Source organism: Lytechinus pictus, chromosome 10, assembly GCF_037042905.1.
Source record: "Lytechinus pictus isolate F3 Inbred chromosome 10, Lp3.0, whole genome shotgun sequence".
Lineage (NCBI taxonomy): Eukaryota > Metazoa > Echinodermata > Echinoidea > Temnopleuroida > Toxopneustidae > Lytechinus > Lytechinus pictus.
The window spans coordinates 15,358,428-15,369,746 of NC_087254.1; the positions used below are offsets into that span (position 1 = coordinate 15,358,428).

The following is an 11,319-nucleotide window of genomic DNA, read 5'->3' on the forward strand; positions in this document are numbered from 1 at the left end:
AAAATCATAATTATGTCAATGACAACATCTGTAGAATACATTCCAACCTGGAATATACACATGCTAGAAATAGATAAGGAATATGCACATGCTTGCAATAAATAAAGAGTGAATTGAATCAAATTTAATTGAAAATACTTTATTTCCTGTTGACAGGTCATCAGAAGGTCAGGAACCTCCTGCAGATGGTTGCCTCACAAAGAAAAACAACGGAAGAAGGATTGGACGGCTCAGGAGAAACGACAACTCTTCATCACAGGATGACTACTCCAAAGCCCTCACCAAAGAGTTCTGCAACTGGGTTTCAGGGTTCGGGCTGGATCAACAATTGTGTAGAAGAATCAACAATTCACAGTATCTATGCTAGTGGTTATGAGACAAAGCCCGCCCTCTCTGTGCTGATCCATGTCATCGAGCTGACAAACGTGCCTGCAGAGCTAAGGGTGCCGGAACAGTTTCACAAAAAAACAAAGGCTCCATTACAGACTTCAGAACAGGTGGAGAAGAAGCAGAAAGAGTTGGTGAGTAAAATAAGATTTCAAACATTTGAATTGCCTGAATACCATATATGCACACCTTACGACTGGTCCACGATCCGATTTTGGAATTTCCTTAAATAACACCCACCAAAGATTCAGCGATGTGTCCGAGTCCATTCAGTCCGAGTTCGGCCTGTCCGAGTCTGGCACATGTGCAATCTATTACATAATCAGAAAGACGTTTCTCATTCAAAATATCTATAGTTAAAAAAAAGGCACAAAATATTTATAAGAAGAAAGTATATAGTTGATTTTAGTTTTAAAATTACATGTAGTGAAAGTCCTAAGAAACATACCAAGATTAGATATTTTCACATGTTTCTAAGCACCCTCCTTGTTCTGTAAGCAAACATTCCCCAAACCTTCAATATGTGTAAATGTAATCTGAGAAAATATTTTGCCAGATAAGAATATGGTGAACTGAAGGTATTTTATTATATAAAAGTGAAATTCAAATGTACACATATCATAATATTTCATGTTTTGAAAAATCCCTTTCCCTTTTCAAAATTAATAAAACAAAAGCATTTCCGAAAAGCACTGTTTCTTGCCGAATGCAATAGGAAAATGACAACGTCACACACTATACCATAATGCCTGTAGCAGATGACATCCTGCACTAATGTAAATATTTTCAGTATGATGCTTTTTCCTGAATATAGAGGTCTACATGTATGTCACATGGGTTCAACTGATACAGATACAAAGAAGAACTTACGCGAATACCAGTTGATTCAATGACAGTCTTACAAAATGCATAGATGGGATTATTCCATTGAGTTTTTCAATTAAAATTTTTATTAGAAATGCCAGACTACTCCCTTACTTGATTTGATCTAACAAGAAAACACCACCTCATAAGATATGTAGCTGTACAATGAAGGGATGCTCTGCAACGGCTGCAAGACAGGCTTTTCAAATGCGATATTATAGGGTTTTTTCCACCCTACAAAATGTGCTTGTTGCACTTTTAAAATGTGAGTGCTTCAACCATCACAGGGCTCAAACGAGCCTATGTGGCCTCAAGAGAATTCCACCTGTGCTGAACATCCTCTCAACAGGTGCGCTACTTGAAGGCACACTGAGGATTTGCATGGCAAGTAGGTGGAGGGCTCCGACAGGCAGAATTGCCAGGGGCCCAGAAGGTGATGGTATCTTGGCTGTCGGTTGCTGTTCCAAGGTAGTTGTTCAGCTGAGCCCTTGCTGTGTCTTTGCTCCCATTCCCTACTCACTTGCGAATCATTTTGTATTTAGCTGTTAAACGCAGGAATTTTGCTGGCATCTCCTCATCCTCGCTGTTGCTGGTGGTTGCCATTCATTCCCCAGTCTCTGCATTACTTAGCCTTCTTTCTGCATCACTAATGACCATCTCTGTAATGAAATGGACAAAAAATATTATATATCTGGTAATTCTTGATCGATCTTATTACCTGCAATAAATCGGATATGATAGAAAAGAAATGTAACAAATTATTTTTTAATATTTCAAATTCATTCTAGACTGTAGATCATTTGTACACAGATGCTGCCTCAAGGTTCCCCTCCACATAATCTGCATCCATCCAATGCAGCATGTATTGTGGGTCCAGGATGGGGGCCATAAGGAACAAGTCCTCAACGAAGGATGCTTCATGGGTCCCTGGTTCAGGTGGGACCATGTTGCACTTCACAAAGATTCCTTTGAATCTTGACTGAAGGGAGTCCCTCATTGCCACAACGATATATGCCTGCAGTCAGTGCAGTGCCTCCCCTCGGACAGCCACTTCTTCAGATGGCTGTTCAGGTCCAGGACCACAGGAACCACCTGGCCGCTGGTGCTGCTCACATCTCCCGAATAATGAAAAAGAAAATTTAAATATAATACTTTGTTAGGAAATTGTTCCTTCAAAAGTACAATCGTTTTTTAGATAATGCCCTCAAATTTCCATGAACTTTCCAAGGCTGCACTGCATAAAGGTTAAACAAAGTGAATCAGAAACATAAATTTAACTTGACAGTTTTGTAGGTATAGTGTCTTTCCAGTCTTTCCAGAGGAACCTGACTTCGAGGTCCACCTCAAAGTCTGTGACAATCTCTTCTTGGTGTATGAGTTCCCCATCCCGGAATGTTTCTTTCTTAACAGTTTGGTTTTATGTGCTTCCCTTTTCCTTAACACGTTGCCTCCAGCTCCTTGTTTGATAACAAGGTCCCTACTTAGCAGCCTCATTGACTCTGCGTATATTTGTACTTGCCATGTTTTGTTCTGTTGATTCCTTGTGGTTCTGCACTGTCACTGTGTACCGCCGTTCTCTATTCTCTAGGAACACCTTTCCTTCTTTCCCGTAACATGTCGTGGTACTGTATTCAGTGCCTTCCCCTCTAAAACTCTATTTACATCCAAAGTCCTGATGTCCCGCCCTATTTTATATATTTTACAACAGGGACATCATCCTTCAGTATAATTTATTTGAAGTTCAAATTAACTGTAGAATACTAATAATACATGTAACAATTTTTGATAATTGCAAGCCTTTATTTTGGAGTAAAGGCCAAATTTGTTTTGAATCGTAATTTGTAATTAATAATAATTTTTTTTTTCTTTCTTAAAAGAAATGCATTACGGTTCAGGGAATTACACTCTTCAGCTGGGTAAAGATGATTTACAGAGCCTGGTACCTCAAACCAAAGACGTGGAAAAGACGAGGTAAGGATATTGAAAATTATGATGAAGGAAGACATAATATATAATAAATATAATCATCTGCAAATAATATGCATGTATATATATACAGGTATATATATATATACGTATTATGTGCAGATGATACAAATATCTGAATGTCACATGAAAATATTGATGTTCTGCAAGTGCAATTTAATAATGAATTAAAAAAGGTGACTTCTTGGTAAATCATTAATAAATTATCAGTGAATATCAGTGCACATACGCGCATGTCGTTACCTCTACATGACTTTTGATGACCTGGAGAGTTGACCCTTGACCTGAAGTTGATGTGATGTAAATATGTTTCATTTTTGATAATTGATATTGGAGATATGATTGATGATGTTATTTTACAAAATTTAGCATAGATGACGTCACAATGACCTTTTGACCTTGAATTTGTTTCATACACATTGCACGATAGGTCCGCAACTCCGCATAACTGATAGAATTTTCATGAAAATTGATGAAGGACTTTTGGAGATTTTGTGGGAACAAGAAGACGGGGAAAAAGAAAATAAATGGTAAATAAATCAAAAAGAAAATTCATTGAAAAATAAAAGGTACATGTATCTGTCAATTGACAGATCACCTAGTAATTCCTGATATTGGTAGTGGTTAAAAAGTAGTAAGATATAAATTTTATCATTGAGATAATAGAAACATATCAAATCTCTGTTTATTTTTGTCTTACCTGCATAGCAGTCTAAGTGAGACATACATGTAGGCACCCTTTCAGACTTCTGTGACAACGTCAACATTTAAATATTAGTTTTGATGTTAGTTTCTGAAATTTCATCACAATGGACTTATTTCATGAAAGTTGGACGTAAGGGTAATCAAGTGTTGCTGATTAACTGGCAAGTGTTTCAGATAAAAAGGTCATGGACAAGTCATTTATCGTCAATGAACTATGGCTGTCTTGTGTCAATATTGATATCATTTTTCATTACATCATACATTAAATAGGGAAAATAAAAAAGGGCATCAAATGTTGAGATTGGTAGTGAGGCCAGTCAACAGGGTATCCAGGGGCCTGTCTTACAAAGAGGTACGATTGATCTGATCAATCGCAGCTATGGAAAGCCAGCAAAGTTAACATATAAAATGCATGTTTGTTCCAAAAAAATTCTAGATATGAATGTATATCCATAAATGTATATCCATAAATTCATTGATTTCTTGACAGTTTGGTGTGTTTTTCTTTGTTTACTATAAAAGGACATTTTGCAAATTTCCTGTAGAAAAAATTATGAAACTGATGGGTTTCCGTAGAGTTTGCCTTTCATAGCCTTGGATTGTTATTGTTATATCATATATTCAAAAGAGAAATATTTGATATTTCAATATCACAAAGTCATCAATCTTGTGTATGTTGATTGATGTGATGCAGGCAAGACTGCCATGCAGAGTCATTCCACTTCAGAACCGAGAACTAAATTTTATCTTGTATTCTCATTACTCTCTCAAGCAAGCACAGAGTGCTGTCCATGAGAGCAAAGCCCTGGAATTAATGCTTCATCTAGCAGGATTGGCCCAACAGGAAGCAGGGAATATGGAGCTTGATTATGAGGACGTCGTTGACTCGTCATGCTGGAGGATGAACTCAACAGACTCGGGTCAAGGTCAAGAAAATACCCAACAATATGCTACCAGAACCAATGGTAAGTTGTACAGTATTTACGATTGATGTGGGCGCGTCATGGTCAAGTGGTTCTGACTCCTGCCTTTCAAACAGAGGGTCGTGGGTTCGAATTAATCCTTGCCATGGTGTGTTTTCCTTCAGCAAGAAATTTATCCACACTGTGCAGCACTCGACCCAGGTGAGGTGAATGGGTACCCGGCAGGAGTAATTCCTTGCATGCACTGACCGTCGGTGATGGTAGCTGGAGCTATTAAGAGCCGGGGTTACAATAGCAGTGCTTTGTATCCTCATTCAAAAAGCGCTTTATAAATCTAGCTATTAATATTATTATTGTTATTATTATTACACAGATAATTCATGTATACTAGAATTAACATTTTTAATACATTGCTTAAGTGTCTGTCCTCAATAATTGCAAATATACATTACACCTTGAATTGCAATATTCAGACATCTTACCAAAAAAAAATATCCAATTTAAAATACTAAATAAGCGAGTGAATTTTCAAAGCGTTTTTGTTGATCTATGTACATAAAATGATGCCATCAAATAAATATTTGTTGAAAGTTTCTGTACGATCGTAATAAATACTAGAAGTGCATATTTTTTTCCAAATGCAAACTTTATGAAAAAGAAACTTTAGAATAATATTTCTTTCTTTCACTTTACACCTGCAGTCATGTCACTCAGTGTACATCATGGATACACCCCATATCTGATGGTAACCATCTTTCAAGCATAAATCAAAGATAGTCTACCAGAGACAAGGACATAACACCAGTCTTGGAATCATCTTCTGTGAGGAGTGTCTGGTTTTAAAAGTTATTGGTATTTATGTAATCATGTAGATCGATCAGTTAAACTTTATTTCAATTTATCCAAAACTTTTTTTTAATTATCAAATGTGACTTTATATTCATTTGTCCTCATGAACCCATTTTTATGTGTTTTCTGATTACTTTTATATAGCTCCAATCAACAGGTCCAAGCTATTATCTCTGCTGATATTTCATTTTATCGCAATTATCTGTTGTTTCATTAGTGCATGCATACTATGTACATGTAGGTGTTATGAGGCTTAGAATTAACCCTAACTAGGCCGGGGGGGGGGCTGAAAATTGCTATAAATTAATTACCTAATTTATTTGTAATTAGTATGCAAAATCATACTTTTTAATCCCAAAATAAAGCTTCAAATGTCCTAATATTTGGTATAGAAAGTCTTTGTGGTGTTCTTATCAAATGTTCTTGGAAAAAAATGCAATATCAGGTCATGTTCATAAGTATTTTTTTGTTTTGCAATTTCCTATGTATTTTTATTTTTTTTACCTTTTGCATTTCTTTGATATTTTCATGAAATTTTCTGGTGATACTTAAAAGATTGCAAACAGCATATAACAAATATAGTAATTTGAATCAGTAAAAACAAATATATCCATTTATTCATGTTTGGTTGAAAACACAATTTGTATTGAAATTGTGTACAAAATCATGTTTTTGAGCAATTTTTGATCCAACATGCATGCCCAAAATTATGTGTATCTTCGGAACTGTGTACCAAGGTGTCACAAATTTAGGCTTAAAAGATGCCGGAGACTGAAAGGAAAAAAGTAACAAATCAGCGTGGCAAGAGCTTTTCTTGTTAAGAAAATATTGTTTGAAACGTTGATGGAGGGGCCCTCTAATGCCCCCCCCCCCCTCCCGGCCTAGGTAGGGTTAAGTGTGGTAATTAGGCCTAGTAGATATTTGTGAAGTTAACTGAAGAAGTTAGTATTTTTGTTTGTTTTGTGTTGACAATTATTTTACCAAATATTTCATTAATGTATACTGTCATCATCCATTACAACAAAAAACTTTAGAATATTTGTCAGTTGCTAAATTCAGGATAAAGAGTAGTTTATGTCCAGAATATCATTCATTTCATGTGATTGATCTTTAAGATGCTCTTGATATTTGATACGCAGTCTGATCAATTAATTTGCATTAAAGCGTGTCCTTTGAGAGTGATTCAAGCAACATATTAATCTGTTATTTTCCACACGCAAGTAGATATTCAATCATGCTTAATTTTAATGTGAAACACCTCTTTAATTTGTCCATTAAGGCCTCCCCACACCTTTCAAATGGTCCACGATCTGATTTTGGAACAAATCACATTTTGCTAATTTTCTGAAATGTGATTGACAACTCTGTTTTAGAAGCTAAAGTTAACTGTGATAAAATACTAAATTTGGGGTGATTTCAAGCCTTCATTTTTTAAGTAAAGCCCAAATTGGTTTTAAATTATAGGAAATCATATGATTGCTATGACGTCATTACGACTAGATGTTCATTTCGCTTTTATTCAAATGATGATGCTTATATAGTCACAGATTTCAATATGAGTATTTGTTGGATGACTTTATACAGCAAGATGTCACATGCCTCAATGTTCACAACGTTTTACTCCAAAATCGGGTTGCAGAACAAACAAAAGGTGTGCGGTGGCATTTACATCAATGTCAGATAGCTTGGACCTGGCCTACAGTGTACAATAGTCTGTGCTATATACTATACTTGCTTTGTATTCATGAAGTGTATTTTTTTTTCTTTTTTGAAAAAATAAATTGTATGACTAGCAGCCCGGAAGATTCATTCAAGTGACAGGACCATAGCAGTTCACCTCATTGATTGATGGTGGTAGGCCCGACACCTCACAAACATGGCTTCCTGTCTGGTTTGAGCTGGGGTCTTCTTGCCAGAATCACACAATTAGTGACATCACTACCAAGAGATCCATTTTTCAGTGTGCAGAGAAGTGCACTGGACACAGTTGTGTATGGTATACAACTTACCACAATGTAAGTGCTTTAATAAGGATTTTAATTATATTTTGTGTAGCATATATATGTGAGACAATGCAATCGCTTTTCCAGGGATTATGTACTGAGGGCAATAACCTTTGTGAAAATATTGGGCAGCAATTTTCCCCATATCAGGATTTTCTCTCCCTTTTCTTTTAATGACTATAATCCCATCTCTTTACCTTAATAGTCTTTCTTTATGTACCTCCCAGTACTATTTGTTCTAGCTTTTGCTATAACTTTATCTTTGTTTCACATTGTTGCAACATGATATTTGCCATGACTGATTTAATAATGTGCTAAGAAGATTAACAATTATTATAAGAAATTCATATATATATTTAGATATACAGACATTCATCCTATTATTTTTTTAATTGCGGAGCAATGATAGAGCAATAGGAATTATTTTGCAATATATATATTCTCCCTTTCTGTATGTGCTATTTTTTGGGTCAGATTAATTTGAATTAAATTTCAAACTTTATCGCGGTCATTTCACCATGTACCTACATGAACCTTATGATGCCGAGTATGTGTCCTTCATGTAATCACAGAATGTGAAGAGATAATGTGGACTGCACGAATGTTTAGATATGTGATGATAAAGGTAAGTTCTTAATATAGGTTTGTCTGCCCAAATCTTCAACTTCGGATATAAATTTTTCACCTATTTTTATGAGGGTTGTGCACTTCAATGGTTTATCCACAATGTGTAAAAAAAAAAGCTTCTTCAATCAGAGCAATATATGTAAGTCTGGAATCTTGTGTCAGAAGCGTAATGTCAAATTTTGATTTCTAGAGCCTTGCCAGTGTAGTGTTTCAAGTTGACCCATTTGAAATATTGATGGAGCGGTTTGGCCAATATGGCTTTGGAGTTTGGTGGAACTGATCAAGATCGATCAAAAACTGGTTTGCACTCCAAATCAATGCAGACAATCATTTGTTCTGCACAAAGAGAAGAGAGAGGAACTGGCAACGTATGTTTAAAGATAGTGCTGCTGACTTCCAGAAATTTCTCAGTGGATTAGTTCCAGCTGGTCATTTTTGTCGTAGCCATTTGATATTTTCCTGTGTTTATAGAATTTTCCCGGATTTGACTCTGATGAAATACATGCATAAGGCAATGTGAAGTCTTGGTATTACAGAGTAAGAGTCAATAAAGACCATTTTTATATGCCTGCCCGGCAACAGGTTGGGACGTACTATGGTATCACGCTCGGTGTCCGTCCGTCTGCAGTGTCCGTCCGTCCGTTTACTTTTCCTTGTAAACGTGATAACTTCAGTTTAACTTAGCCTAGGCTCATACAATTTGGTGTGTATGATACTAGCATTTATCCCAGGAAGCCTTTTGAATTTGAGGTCAAAAGGTCAAAGTTCAAGTCGCCACCTTCCACTTTTCTTCCTTGACCAATAACTCCATTTTCCGTGTGACAGGTGTTCGTATTATGTGCTTGCCCTAGCAACAATCTTGTTTGCACCTCATGCATGCTGATCTTGTCACCAAAAGGGAAGCTATGTGCATCTGATATATTTTCAGGCTTAGTCTGTACATCTGCTTATTAAACCACAATGCATTTGTTTGAACTCTAATAAAGCAGATTATTTAACCCTAAATAGACTGGGCTATTTCGATGCCTAAGAAGACTGAGATGCTGATTTAGCCCCCCCCCCCCCCTTATAATCTTGGCCGTCGATTGCGGAGAAAATTGGCATGCGCGTTACCCATGGCATAATCTACAAAACAATAAGATCAAATTCTGTGAAAAATCCCATTGCTAATTAATTATGCTAATTTACGTGTAAAATAAAGAATTTGCTCTAATTAACTAAATAATGCCCCTAAAATGCAATTTTTTGGTACATAGACTCTTAATAGGTACATCTCATCAAATGTACTTTAAAAAATTTCATTTTCGTAGGTATTTTCTTGTTTTCTAAATTTCTTATGTATTTATTTGTTTTTTACTTTTTTTTCAATGGAAATTGTCAGGGACTTTATTTTGACCACAAACAAGATGGAATTCATTGATTTTAATCAGTAAAAATAATGATACATATATGAATTTTGGCTATTTGTACACAAATTCAAGTTTTTAAGCAAGAAACGTTGCGTAATTTTGGAACCGCGTACCTTTGGGTTGCAATTTTTGTCTCAAAAGTTGCCCGAGAGGTAAAAAGTCTGCAAGTAACGCGGTCAAAAACATTTGCGCAGCAGATTTGTGGGGGGGGGGGACTGAATCAGCCCCTTCCCAGTCTTCTTAGGGTTAAGTCTTTGTCAACATTCATTTTCTGTGTCCAGGAGGGAACGCTCTTTCTTTGGAATGAATTTTGAATAGATTTCCTGTTTAGAGGAAATTTCATCATGTTCAGGTTTTCAGAAATTGGGGGAGGCATTTTTAGCCCCCCCCCCCCTCCCTGATCTCAGTTGTTGATCTGGACATTCTCTCTGATTCTCATCAAATATTTTTCTTAGTTTTTATAGTATTTTCGATGAAAGTTTTCTTTATTTTTTAGTCATAAATCTAAAAAAATAATGATACATTTATGAATTTTGGCTACATAAAGAATTTGCATTGGACTGGTCAATTGAAATCATGTTTTTGAGCAATTTTGGGTCTGACATACACTTACAAAACGTTGCCCAACTTTGTACTGCATACCATCGCATTGTGAATTTGGTCTTTAAAAAATGTGTGAGAAAAATTTAATGAAATAATGTGGCCTTTACAGATTATCACAAAAGGGTTAAGGTATGCATGTACCTGCTTCACATTGCCAGTTATATTTGGAGGAGGGCCTCCACTCAATGATTCAATTTCCTTATGATCTTTTGCCATCTAAAAATATTTCATTGGAACTTGTTAGTCTTTCACTTCTTTGCAATGATCATACATTGCATAATTTGCAAACCATCATAGAATTGTTTCCTCCTTATCGTTCCTTTGATCATGTCAGAGAAGTTTCTCAGCCAGGTCCTGAAGCTTGACATGAAGTGATGCTTGGCTGTTCATTCATCCATCTTCCGGTTTGTGGATAGGGCAGTGATTTGGTAGATTTTTCCTACAGTGTCCCTTTGGCTATAAAAGAAAGGGTTTCCCTATATCCAGTCTGGAACAAGTTTGGGCAATTCTATTGGGTGCTGTCTGAGAGAGTTGTCATTGGTTCTTGATGACCATTCGACGGAAGAAATGGTTTCTTATATCCATAGAAAGATTCTTTTCAAATTTTATTGGATGCAGTCTCTGCCATTTGACATTTTGCTCCACTACTATGGTTCATGCATTGTATTGTAATGATTGATGGGGGATTATAAACCATTGTGGGATATGAAGTGTACTCCCTCAGGACAAGCCTTTATTGAGGTCCCAACCTTATTAGATCTATCTATCATTGTCGGTGCCTCGCCTGATCTCTCAGAGTTCATGGTTATGTGATGGATACAGTATGCAAGCAAACATTTGGTTCTTGTATGATGGTGAATAAATAAATGAGCTTGACAGGGGGAAAAATAAATTCTTTACCCTGTTGGATTTTATTTTGATAAAAATGCAGTGTTTATTGAAATTTGTAGAAACACGATTGCA

The 11,319-nt window shown here is 36.1% G+C and overlaps 1 protein-coding gene across 1 annotated transcript in view; it reads left to right on the forward strand.

The window, feature by feature from the left end:
* Positions 1-9,807, forward strand: part of LOC135155653 (protein FAM47E-like) — a 14,434-nt gene extending 4,627 nt beyond the window's left edge. Inside the window, exons 2-5 of the mRNA XM_064105397.1 lie at positions 157-521; positions 3,129-3,222; positions 4,715-4,907; positions 5,567-9,807. Of these exons, the coding sequence (XP_063961467.1) occupies positions 186-521; positions 3,129-3,222; positions 4,715-4,737 (453 nt within the window). The 5' untranslated portion in view covers positions 157-185 and the 3' untranslated portion in view covers positions 4,738-4,907; positions 5,567-9,807. The remainder of the gene's footprint in view (positions 1-156; positions 522-3,128; positions 3,223-4,714; positions 4,908-5,566) is intronic.
* Positions 9,808-11,319: the final 1,512 nt, after the last annotated feature.